Genomic DNA, 14,356 nt, shown 5'->3' on the forward strand with positions numbered 1-14,356 from the left:
GTCTACATCAGGATATTGTCTTCATTGGAAGAAATTTAGTTTCTTGGAGTAGCATAAAACAAAAAGTTATTGCTAGATCAAGCACTGAGGCTGAGTACAGATCCATGGCTTCTGCTGCTGCCGAAGTCACATGGGTCAGGCATCTACTAACAGAAGTAGGAGAAAAGATATCCCACACTACCTTGCTATGTGACAATCAAAGTGCTATCGCATGTCATTCAATCTAGTACATCACAGTCATGCTGAACACATTGAGATCGACCAACACTTTGTGAGACAGAAGGTTGAAGAAAAGAAGATTGAGCCTGAGTTCGCCAGTACTGAAAGACAAGTTGCAGACATATTTACCAAAGGGTTAACAAAGGATCGTTTTTGGATGCTTAAAAGCAAGTTGTTCATGGTCCAAAACCATGATCAACTTAAGGGGGGTGAAAAAGGTACAAGAAAACCTTTTACCCTATCCAAATTATGTACAGGAGGATCCGACCCGATCTGGATGATGTACAGTATAGTGTAATTGTAACATTGTAACCTTTTCTTTTAATCGGGTCTGGATACACCAGACCCGGATCCACTCCGTTGTAATGTAAAATAAATACAAAGTTTTAGGTCACGATTTCTATTCAGAAATCGTGACTGCCGCAGGCCCTCTCTCTCTCTCTCTCTCTCTCTCTCTCTCTTCCCAATACAGGTGCAGATGAAATTCTAACACCTGCTAATAAGATCAGAATTTCCAGAAACGTTGTTTTTGATGAAAATAGTTTTTTGGAAAATAAAGTCAAACTCAATCGTGAACATGGTGACGCAGCTGCTAATTGGTATGACCCATGACTCAGTGTTAAACTTATTTCACATGTTGCTGAACATACCACTTTGGCTCCTGCTAGCATACATGATGAGACAGCCTCAGATAAGGTATCGGAAACAGAATGTCTGAGATACAAAGGAAATGTTTATACCAGACCCAGAGAGCAAACAGATGCACCTGTTGGAAAACACGTGGCATTGTCCAGTAACAAAGAGGCACCAAGAAGATCAAAAGATCAGGCAGGATAAAGCACCCTATTGAAAAATGGGTGAGTTATGATAACTTCTCTATGGATTTTCAAATCTTTCTATCCAAGATTGAAAAACACGAGGAACCACTTGGGTTTTGTCAAGCTGTTCAATCTAACAAATGGGTTGAAGCGATGAATGAGGAGATCGAGGCACTTCATGAGTGTCAAACATGGGAGATAGTTGGTCGTCCCCCAGATAAAAATGTTGTTGACTCAAAATGGGTGTATAAGATTAAGTATAAACCGGACGGCAGCATTGAATGATACAAGGCACGCCTTGTTGCCAAAGGTTTTACTCAAGAATATGGTCAAGATTATGATGAGACTTTTAGCCCAGTGGTGAAAATGGAAACTATTCGTATTATCCTTGGCCTGGCAGTTGAACATGAGTGGACCCTTAGTCAGCTTGGTGTTAAAAATGCATTCCTTCATGGGGAGTTAAAGGAAGAGGTCTACATGAAGCAACCTCAAGGTTATGCAGAGGGAGACACAAAAAAATATGTATGCAAATTAACCAGAGCATTGTATGGTTTAAAGCAAGCTTTCAGGTCATGGTTTGAAAGCTTCTCTTTAGAGGTTCAGAACTACGGTTTCATTCGTTCCCAACTAGATCATTCTATATTGATATACAGGGATGGAACCACTGTGGTTTTCTTACTTATATATGTTGATATAGTGATCACTGGCAATGCTCCAGATCATATTCAATGAATTAAAGCTTTACTAAATATGCGATTCAAGATGAAAGATCTTGAAGAACTGAGATATTTTCTTGGTTTAGAGGTGGATGGAAAAATGTCATTGACTCAACACAAATACACTTTTGACCTTCTGGCCAAAGCAGGAATGACAGATTGCAAACCTGTACCTACACCCAGCGCTGTCAATCAAAAACTCAATATTTGTGACGGTGAGTTATATCCTGATGCAAGCAAGTATTGCAGTTTAGTGGGCATGTTGCAATACCTTACCTTTACTAGACCAGACATTGTATATTCTGTAAATCAAGTATCTCAGTTCATGCATGAACCAAAGACTGGCCACATGGATGTCGTCAAACGTATTCTTCGCTATCTAAAGGGCACAGTGGGTGATGGACTCACATATGTACAATCTTTATGGATGACACCGAAACATGACATATTGGCATATACAGATGCAGACTGGGCAGGGGACCCAGATGAAAGGAGATCTGTTTCAGGATACTGTGTTTTCATTGGAAGCAACCTTATCTCATAGAGCAACAGAAAACAGAAAGTTGTGGCAAGATCTAGCACAGAGGCAGAATATAGATCTATGGCAGCCACCACAGCAGAAGTGACCTGGATCAGACATCTACTTACAGAAATGGGAGAGAGTATCTCAAGTTCGACTCTTATGTGTGATAATAGAAGTGTTATACAAATTGCCTTCAATCATGTTCACCACAATCGGACCAAGCATATTGAGATTGACCAACATTTCATCAGACAAAAGGTAGCAGACAAAGAGATTGAACCAATTTATGTGCCTTCAGAAAACCAAGTTGTTGATATGTTCACAAAAGGTCTTACAAGTAACCGTTTCTGGTATCTGAAGAACAAGTTGCACAGGTTTACTCTCATGCACCACTTGAGGGAGGATATTAGAATATGGATCAGATATGGATCTAGTAGAGGATCCATATAGTTCACATGTATGTTTTATATTGTAATGTAATATACATTACTAACACAGGGGCAGTTTTGTCCATGTAAAAGTATTGTAAACCTATTTATTATAATGATGTTTTAGTGCAGCCACTAAGCAAGGAAGTGCCTGCCAATTTTCCCAAAAGAACGAGTTCTCTTCTCTCTCCTCTCCCCTTCCATTCTGTCTCGGTTTTCTCAGCAAGGTCTGCCAAACTAGAGGCAGTTCTAATAAAAACATAATTCATTCACTCATCTTAGAGTGATTTTAACTATAGAGGACCAAATATATATATATATATATGTGTGTTATCAATGAAATGCATGATTTTTTATTGATAAATATTTTTTCATACATGGAAGGAACAAGTAATAAAGATTTTTAAAGAGATTCATTAAAGAATTAAAAGATCCCACGTGACAAAGGAAATGATATAAGCAAGTCAAAACCAATTTGCGGAAGATGACAAATTTAAAAATCCCATAAATATCAAGAAATGGTATTTTGCAAAGAGAGATTTTAAAAACTTATATAAGGCAGGAGAAATGAAATTTGTAAATCAACACCAATTTGTGAAAAATTACATTCTCACAAATATCAAGGAGTGATATTTTGCAAACTTTAATAATGTTATTCAAAATGTATGAAATTATTTCAATCAATCATTTCTCATAGAAGAGAAGATAAGTTAGACAATTTTGAATAGATTAAAAATTCTCAAACATTTGAATGAGTAAATTAGATCATCGGTTTAGCCATCACAAGCAATCATCTCCTAGTCCTCCAAACCTCAAATATCAAGTGTATCAGTCCCTAAACCAAGAGCATAAACAACATGCCGCAAAAGGGCCAAAGACACATACAAAGGTGTGTAAAAACACATCTTGTCTACATATAATGACACTTGAAACGAGTGTATCAGCGACTAGAACAAGAGCACAAAGCCAACAATAGGCTAAAAATCACACACGAAAGTGTGAATAAATGTCTATTGTCTACATATAGTGACACTCAAAATCAAGTGTATCAAAGACTAGAACAAGAGTACAAAGCCAACAATGTGCTAAAAATCACACACAAAGGTGTGAATCAACATCTCTTGTCTACATATAATAATACTTACAACAAGTGTATCAACTACTAGAACAAGAGTACAAAACTAACAATGGGCTAAAAATCACACACGAAAGTGTGAATAAACATCTTTTGTCTACATATAATGATACTTAGATAAGAGGCATAAAAAAGGAAAAGACAACTGAAGTAAGAAAGCTTGTAATGGAAACACTAATGCAATTAAAAAATATCAATTTTGACCATATTTCGAAACACCATGGTTTCAAAAAATTAGATATTCATCATTGATACACATAATTAAAAGCATCCATAATAAAAACAATGGCCAAAAAACAAATGAGTGATCCAATACACTCGCAATCAGAAATTACATAACTGTCAGTTAGATTTAAACTACAAGTTGACAATCTAAAATGACACAAAACGAGGTGCACATCACTCACCCCAACAAACATCTCTAATTCAACAAAAATAAGGTCAAGAAGATTAATGCATCATATAAAAATCTATGATGGACAACACAAATGCCATAAAAAGACAATAAAAACTCACGGAAATCATTTTCCAAATAGGCGAGTTCATAAAAGAAACCGATATGAAAAGATAATTTCAAATCGAAAAAACCAATAATGGTAGATGACCAATCTTAGAAAAAGTACAATCATATGCATAACAATATGTCTCATGACAATCTTTTGAATAAACAAGAATCATGCTTAATATAATCAATTCTTAAAGATGAAGTCATAAATTCACCGATCAAGGAATAGATGCACTAGGGCACGTTACATACAAAAGATTTAATAATTTTTAAAGAGAAGACAAGGACATATTGTCTTAAAAAGAAGTCTTTTAAAAACAAAAGTCTACTATGAGATAAAAAAACATGTAATATTAAGGAAATAATACATATAAAGCTTTCAGGAGAACTTTTTACAATCCCAAAAGTAAGTATAATTACTACCAATCATGCAAATAATCTAATAACTCATAATTATATACAAGCTATGAAATTATACCAAACATTATTCATAATGCAATCTATTTTGTGTGATTATGACACATTTTTAGAGAAAAATGAGTTAACTTTATAAAATGTATTCAAAGCATCCAATGAAAGATTTATTTTCTATATAAAATTCTAATAGAGATGAACACAAATATCGAAGATCATTCTCTAGCATAATCAATCGATAATGTTTTTCAAAGAATTAGTTTTGCATGATGAGGAAAACATCTTAAAGTTAAGCATCGTAATGAGATATGCGAAAATATAAATTACAAGGGATAACACAAGAGGATTCAATAAAGAACCAAATATCACAAGCACATAAAGTGCAAAATACACAAAAACCCACTAAGGATTAAATGTCAAAAAGCAAAAGAAGAATACTATTGAAGGAAAAAAGTGAGAGAACCGTTGAAATCATATGAGTATGCAAAAATATCCACGATATTACCAAAGAGTTAAGGAAAACATGATGACATAAGATACATCATACAAGTTTCTAAATTTTTCATAAAATTCCTATAATATACCTAAAAATCATATTTTAATATATGCCTAGAACTATCAATTTCGATAAAAATCAAATGCATACAACAAAGGAATTAGCCATATGAAAAGCACAATATTTAAGATTTTTAAAGGAAAATCATCTATATTTATAAAATATAATTTTTATGATGATATGCTTACGTACAAGACTTAACAATTACTTTAAAAAACCTATTCATTTTTAACATATTTAACAAGAGGCTACTATTTAAAATAGAGATACATATACATAAATGAGATACATAAGACACAATACATGAGATAAATAATACAAAAGACACTTTAAGAAAATATGAGATACATTCTGGATAAGAACTTTTCTTGAATCCAAGCCACACAATTTTGAGTGGCACATTTTTCGAGACAACCATCGCCACACACGATCTATTCTCCTAGAGACCAAGCTCTGATACCATGTAAGGAAATAGGCGGAAGTGTAACCCAAGAATGCACAAGCATTCACAAAGTCCAATAATGGACAAGCACTACGGCATTCAAACAAGAAGTCCACAAAGGGACAATATAAAAGCCTAAAAGGCTATACAAGCATGAAAATATGATGGAATGTTTATTGGATTGAGCCTTGAAAGGCATAAATGATACAAGGAGAGAATACCCCTATTTATACAAAAAGAGAAGAGTAAGAGACCATTGGGGGCTCCCACATAGTCGTTGGGAGCCCCCAACAGTCATACCCCCAATGTCCTTTCAAAAGAAAAGAAAAAAATAAAATAAAAGATTACATTTAATAAAGCAAAAAAATAAAATAGTTGTTTATAGAAACAACTATGTGAAAAGACTGAAATACCCCTATCGGGATTTACAAAGGAATATTATAAATGAATTACATATATTTTATATATATACATATGTATATATATATACTAATATATATACATAAGTATATATATCTTAACAACCTGTTTTGATACCATGTGAGATTTCGTGATGTACCAAAAATATTCAACAGCAAAGAGTAGACTGCACAGAGATTGGAGTTGTACGGTGGCACGATTCCCAATGAGAGATTATGCCCTATTCCCTTTCATTATATATTAGAAACTGAAAATTTACATGACAATAATACCCTTGATAATATACAAGGAGATCTTTTACATATAGGGGTAAATAATGAAAACAAAATACTACAAACATGAATCAGGTATGGACCCAGATCCAATCCAAATCACGTCACATCCCAATACTACTAGGAAGCACTGCTGCATATTCTTTTTGGCACTCATATAGTTCAGTTGTATAATTGATCCTAAAAATTATTTTATCTCCAACAATGGCAGAGTTGAAATGTTATGGAATCTTAAATTGCAAGAAGTTGATTATGCATCATCCTAGAGTTCATTAAGTTGTAAAATGAAGATTGCACCAATGATGATATCCTGATGCAAACCTTCATGATCTAGGGCCAGAAATAACACTTCAAATACCATAAATTGCCTGATGCATCCAGACTTTAATCATGAAATGGTGATTGTTAGTGTTCAATAACATGAATATGCGACAAGGATCGCCACCAAAAAGTTGAAGGTCAATCTACCAACAAAGGGCACTGCCAGTGAATTTCCTGATATTTACTCAAAGGCTACAAACCATGCGATCAAAATCAATGCAATCTTCTCAATGCACTTTCATATTGTAGCTTCTTAAAGTATTTCCAAATTGTATGGTAGTGGTACTATTGTCATGGGAGACGGAAAAACACCATCAAAACTAGCATGTAAATGTAGCATCTATTCCTTTGGGTCTGCTAACTTTTTCCATTACTTTTTAAAACTGAAAGTTGTCTGATTTGATTTTTGTTTTATAAATTAGCTGATCCAACCAACTCACATACATTTTTTGCCCCAAACTCTGTTCCTGAGAAGGATCTTATAAAAATGAGATGTATATTAACGAAAGAGATCCATAGGCTATAATATCATAAGCAAAGCTCCAGTGAGGCAGGTAAGGTCGAGTTGTCCATTATTCCAAGTCTTGGTGTTGACAAAGAGTGAGAAGTTATGGCTTAGAAGGCTTGATCATTTTTCTTAAGGATTTTAAATATTCTATTTGAAAGGAACTTATTCCTCTCAAGAAAGTCTACAAACAAACCCTTTTTATGTTCTAGGTATCAACTACATAAAATTCTTGAGCTTCACAACAAAAAAGCTTCATTTCAACTTCAGTTGGTTCATTCAGATGAATACACAATAGTTCAGTACACAATGCGAGACTCTTCAAAGACTGCATAGAAATTTGAAACAAGACGGCTACTAATGAAACAACTCCGCTTTTTTTTCGCCACTACACTTGCATTTGATCAAATAATTTTTAGATAAATCATGCATTGGAACTCTTCAAAGAGTTATCATAATTATTCCTACACAGAAATACTCATCTGCTGCCATCAACTTTGACATGCATTCTTTGTAGATGAAACATTTTCATGCTCTCAATAATTTTAAATTAGCATTCCATTAAGCAGCAACTTCAAAGGACTATATCATAAAATTAAAAAAAAAAATCTGCAACCATAACTTGTTTTGCAAGTTCACCACTATGCATGAATGAAGAAAGAAATCACTGTAAAAAATACACAGCAAAAAATGTCTACTGAGAAGTAGTTATTTAGTTACTTAAGGTTGCTCTTTAAGTAGCAGAACCTTGCAATATTAACCTAAATACAGGACAGTAAAATGGAACATGAACATCTAACTTCTTGAAAGGAAGATTAAAATATGCACCATGCATTCTAACAGGAGAGTGGTTGGAATAGAAGAATCATGGTCATACTTTGTCAAATTTCACTAACATTTCCTACTATGAGTGTTCAGATTCGCACAAGGTCCTAATATTGCGACAATCTCACACAATTAACAATAGAACAACCATGACAAGAGTTGGGACCTGCAACATCCCAACCAATAGCCATCAAAACCTAAATCTCATGAGCAATATCATTGTTGACACGAGAGACGTAAATATGCAAAAGGTCACCAAAAACTGAAATACATTTATCTAATGAAAACAAGAAATCAATCACATGAAAGAATGAATAAACTTGGAAAACCATATGCATCTAATATTCAGCAATTTGCAAAGAGGACTGAAGCAGAAAATTGCATTTTTAATCATCATGGGCTATGAAAAACCTGAGCTGCCAAACTCGCCAATATCAATTCGCTCCACCTCGACCTGCATGAAAGATTGAAAATGAAACATCATAAACATGGTTGTACATTTCAGATTCCAAAGAAAAATAATACCTGAAACGGGACATGAATGTCTTTAAGATGCCATGCATTCAGAGAGATCAAGAACCATCCATTTATAAAATAAGCCTTTACGTTGTCCAAAAATAACTACAATTTTCATTTTTAAGGGAAAATTTCAATAAAATAAAAGATCAGATATGTCCTTGCATAACCATGTAAGACCAAAGAATCCATAATAATACTAGTGGGTGAAAGGTAGGTCAAAGTTATTTCAAGGATCAGCACATACATTGGTATTTGGATATCAGCATGAAAATGTGATCATTAAGCAAATTGGTGTTATAAAAGAAAAGGGTAAATGGACATTATGTAAGCTCCTTGGCTCATATATACACCTTAAGAATTGCCTCAAATATAAATGAGCACACAGCACAAATGCATAACCTTGAACAGAGCTTCTAATAAGTTTGTGCTCCATAGCATCAAAGCTTATTCTGATGTTACAACACTTGAGAAAAAAGGATTTCAAAAAAGAGATAACACTGACTGAAAAACGAATAAAATCAGAGACGAAGTATGTTGGTTCAGCCATGTGCCTATGGACACGACCACCATATTCAATAACTTATTTTCAACCTAACTTCACAGTCAGGAATTGTGCTCCTTTTGCTTTTCCTCAAGGCTTGTCAGTTTTCACACACACCAACCTAAAACTCTAAACTGGTGAATATAACTACCTCCATTTACTTGAAGTTGCAAGACCAGTAGAAAAGACCACTGATGCAAAGAAAGCATAACCGTGAAAAACAGCATGTGTGTGTGTGTATGTATGTGTGAAAAAATTTCTAAGGCACTAATAGGATTATTTTGCTTACGCCGGGTATAAACTTGGATATTTTTAGAAGAACTATCAATGATGTCATCACTACTTGGTGTGTTAAAATGTAATCTATATATATAGAGAGAGAGAGAGAGAAAGAGAGATACATATACACATATATCTTATATATATGTCTATGTATCTATATATATAGATATATATTTAATTCTTGTAATACCCACTAGGAGTAAAACAATTTTTTCCTTATTTCATGCATATTCCTTTTGAATATGCTCTTTTCTTTTTTGTATTTTTTTATTTCTCTTTTTTTTTGTCTTTTAGCCATAGAGAGGCCCACATCATATAGATGTTGTAATATGACCGAGGAAGCCCCTCCAAGGGTCCTCGTATGTGTATAAATAGGGGATTCCCCCCTTTGTAAATGTAAGCTTTTGTAAAGCTCTCTCACTTATTCAATAAAAGTTCTCTTTATTTTATGCCTTTGTGCATTTGTATTCTTTTGTGAGTGTTCATCGTGTGCCTGTGTGCACACGTTTCACATTGAGAATCTAGTGTCTTTGTGCACAGTCTTTTTGAAGACATTTTCACATGGTATCAGAGCTTGGTCTCTAGAAAAATAGCTCATATATTGCATCATCACTGTGGTCGCCTCGAAAATTGTGTTCATTATTCATTCTTGTATTTTGGGGTGAATTCTTCATTCTTGTATTTTGGGGTGAAAAGCTCTTGCAATTTACTTCTAGTGAGACGCACTACATCAAGTAAACTTAAAGAAGACCCGTTGTGGTAAGTTCTCCAATTAAGAAGACTCTTTTTCTCATAAAAGTCTTTCAATGGGGGAAAAGAATTCTCATTTTTCTCTCGGATTCAAACTCAATAGGGCAAACTATCATGTTTGGATCAGTAATATGGAAGCTTATAACAAAGGAAAAGGGCTTTGAGGCTACGTCAAAGGTACGATTCCAGAACACGAACCAAAAATTACTATAGATGAAAAAAAAAATTTAAGGTTCTTTACGAAGAAGAAAGAGAGAAAGCTTTTGAAGAATATAACAAAAAACATGAAGAATGGGAAATGAAGAACTACAAAATCCTTTCATGGATTTTTTCTACCGTAAAGACTAGAATTAATGTCAATATTTTGAAATTCAAAAAGGCATTTCAAGTTTGAGAATATGTTGAGAGGATGTATACATCGAGATACTTATCCCATAAATATTATCTTCCAAAAAGGGGCATTGACTCTTTAACAAGGGAAAATGTCTATTAGAGAATACTTTGCCGAATTATCGTCCATTTAGGATGAGCTTGCCCTTCTTGAACCAAAATGGAGTGGAGAACTGATTCTATTCTGCATAGTTCAATGTCATACTTACCTGCATCATTAACAAATAGGATTGGAGCAAGCACTAATATTGTAGATTGATGCATTTTAGTTAAAAGACCCAAAATCGCAAAGCCCTGAGTTAAAATAGCGCTTGGGTGTGGATCTATGAATAGGAGATGTGCCACCATTATCAACTGGTTTTCCGTGAATGATCAAACTCTTCAATCAGTTGTTAAAATCAATAGGTGTTCAAATAGTTTATTTGAATATATATATTTAATAAAAAAATTTACAAAAAAATAAATTTAAAATTTTTTATATTATTTTAATGGTTTTAACATGATTAATACATGGACCCCGGTATAGTTTGTGAAATTGTACCCGCAATTTTTTGACGTAAAAATGATAAAAAAATATTTTTTACCGAGTATGACTTGGGTTGGGTTCATGTAGCTACGACACAAGCAATTCGAAGAAAATCACTTCTTTAATTTTTTGAATGGACTTAGACCCGAATTCGAGCAAACTAGATATTCTCTTCTATCTTCTTTTACCTCTCCACCACTAGAAGATGTTATTATTGAGCTAAGTGGAGAAGAAACTAGATTGGGAATAAACAAATCCAATCAAAATGTGTTGGTCGTGCCTTCAACCAAAGATGAAAATGAGGAGCTTATGTTGTTTCTAGACCGGGGAATAATTTGAAAACCTATAAACCCCCTCACTTCAATAAATTTCAAAATCAAAATCAATGAGCAAGAGAAGATAGTGCTCAAAATGGTAGCCAAAATGGAAGATACCAAGAAAGAGATTATGGTAAAATCATTTATCATTTTTGCAACAAACTGGGACACATTAAACCAATTTGTCCAAAATGGAAGAAGAAGGTGGCCATGTCTACAACATTTCAACCACATAAGAAGGAGGGTCCATCTACTTCCAACAATAAAGCATTATCACTAAGTCAAATTATGGAGTCAAATTATGGAAGCTCTTCAACCTCTTCTTAAGAGATCCATTTCCGGAGCCACCATGTCAACCTTCTCTCCTCCCGGTAAGACTTCTTGGCTTTTAGATTCAGGTGTCTCCTTTCATATGACTCCAAATATTTTTTCTCTTTCCGAATACACAAAAAATATATCTCCTTTTGTTTCAATTGTGGATGGCGCTTCTCTTGAAATTAAAGGGATTGAAAATTTTGAAAATCAAAGATTTTTTATTCCCAAATTTAAATTTAAATTTGCTTTCGATCTCTCAACTCTCAAACCATGGGTAAAATATCAAATTCTCATCAAATAAATGTTGGATACCGGATCGTCAGTCCGGGAAGTTGATTGGGGAAGGCTTTAGGAAGAGAGATCTATACTACATGAAATTTCTTCAAATTTCAAAACACTCTTTTTATAGCATTGCCCAACGTAAAAATATAAATGTTTGGCATAAACATCTTCGGCATCCCAACATTATCAAGCTCTCTTATTTATATTTTGTTAAAAATCTTTATAAAAGAGATTTCACTTGTAATGATTGTATTCTTGAAAAAATAAGAAGCTTGCCTTTTGATAAAGATCTATGTTCATGACCAAACCTTTTGAACTTCTACATTTGGATGTGTGGGGACCGGCACCAGTTATATCTAAAAGAAGATTCTCTTATTATGTCATTTTTGTTGATGACTACTCTAGATATTGTTGGATATATTTTCTTAAGCATAAACATGAGGTGTTTGCATTATTCAAGACATACCACATGATGATTAAAAATCAATCTAATGGTAACCTAAAGATTATTAGAACGGACTCCAGAGGTGAATATCTTTCAAATGAATTTAAAAATTGTCTTGAAATTAATGAAATTATTTATAAAAAATCGTGTCTTAAAACACCTTAACAAAATGGTTTAGCCGAAAGAAAACATACACACTGTTGAAACCACTAGAACCTTGCTTATTTCTCAAAATATTCCTAAAAGATTTTGGGCCAAGGCCGCTCTTGCATCCGTTTATCTTATAAATTGTCTTCCCTCAAAAAATTTTAAATAAAATCTCACCTTTTGAAATTGTATATCAAAAAGAACCCGACTACAATAGGTTGAGTTTTTTTATGCAAATGTTTTATTCTTACCGATAAAAATGACAAACTTTCACCAAAAGCTATAACTTGTGCATTTCTTAGATATTCTGAAACACAAAAAGGTTTTAGATGTTATGATGTTGAAAATGATAAATTATATATTTCTAGAAATGTAACCTTTTTAGAAAGTGTTAATGGTTTTGAAGAATATGAACCTTATGGAGATAAATATGGATTATTCTTTTTTGTTTGAATTGTTATCAAGAAATGATGATGTATCTAGTGATGATGAAATAATATATGATGCTCTTAGTAATAATGAAAATATACAAGAGAGCAATGATTCTCATTTTCAAACTCTTGAACAACATACCAAAATGGGAGCATCCAATTAACCTATTACTTATGCCTATAGAGATAGAAACACTTTTAGAAGTGCAATTGAAAAGTATAGTGAATCTAGTGAACCTACTTTCATAAATAATCTAAATCATCGTTGGACCGAAAGAGCTAGAAGATTTTTTTCTAGATTTATATCCTACGAATCTTTCTCACCTAAATATAGAGCATGCCTTAGTGCTATTTATTCATATGTGGAACCTAAAAATTTTGAAGAAGATAAGAAAATTGTAGAATGGAGGGATGCAATGGAAAGTGAACTTAAAGCTCTTAGAAAAGCCAAAACTTGGAAATTTGAAGATCTACCTAAAGGTAAGAAGACAATAGGATGTAGGTGGGTTTTTAAGGTCAAGACTAAGAGTGACGGGTCTCTTGAAAGATATAAAGTTTGTCTCGTTGCCAAAGGGTATAGTCAAGAATATGGAATAGATTACGATAAAACTTTTGCTCTCGTTGCATGTATAGTCACTATTAAGTGTCTTATTACTATTGTATGCATTAAAAAATGAAGCATATATCAAATGGACGTTAAAAATGCATTTTTAAATAGAAACCTAAATGAAAAAGTCTATATGTATGTTCCTCCAGGTATCGATGTTCCTAAAGGAAAAGTTTTTCGTCTACGAAAAGCTCCTTATGATTTGAAATAAGCTTCAAAAGCTTGGTATGATCGATTTAATAATTTAATAATAGAAAATGGTTTTACTTCATGTTATACTAATACTGCCTTGTCTGTCAAGAATTCTAATGTAGGAATTGTAATCTTATTATTATATGTTGATGATATGTTAATCGCAGGTGATGATACTAAAGGGATTAAGAGTATCAAGTCCACATTGACAGAAAATTTTGAAATGTCAGACTTAGGTTTTCTGACATATTTTTTAGGCATTAAAGTTGCTAATTCTCAGAGGTGTTATTTTTTGTCTCAAACTAAACTTGCTCTTGAGATTATTGACAGGTCAGAACTTACATATGATAAAATTTGTGAGACTCCTGAAGTAGTAGGAACAAAGATGAAAATTAATGATGGGGTTCCTCTAAAAGATCCCACCCCTTACAAGCAACTTGTTGGATCTTTGATATATCTTAGCATTACTAGACCTGATATCTCTCATGTTGTACATGTTGCAAGTCAATTTCA

General features: G+C 33.4%; 1 protein-coding gene across 1 annotated transcript in view; it reads right to left on the bottom strand.

Moving 5' to 3' along the window:
• LOC149843026 (uncharacterized) overlaps window positions 1-14,356 on the bottom strand; it is a 57,047-nt gene that overhangs the window by 33,311 nt on the left and 9,380 nt on the right. The window contains exon 3 of the mRNA XM_090001670.1: window positions 8,511-8,553. Coding sequence (XP_089857796.1) covers window positions 8,511-8,553 — 43 coding nt within the window. The remainder of the gene's footprint in view (window positions 1-8,510; window positions 8,554-14,356) is intronic.

The sequence above is a fragment of the Nuphar pumila genome, chromosome 3 (genome assembly GCF_984573655.1).
Source record: "Nuphar pumila chromosome 3, dmNupPumi1.hap1.1, whole genome shotgun sequence".
Classification (NCBI taxonomy): Eukaryota; Viridiplantae; Streptophyta; class Magnoliopsida; order Nymphaeales; family Nymphaeaceae; genus Nuphar; species Nuphar pumila.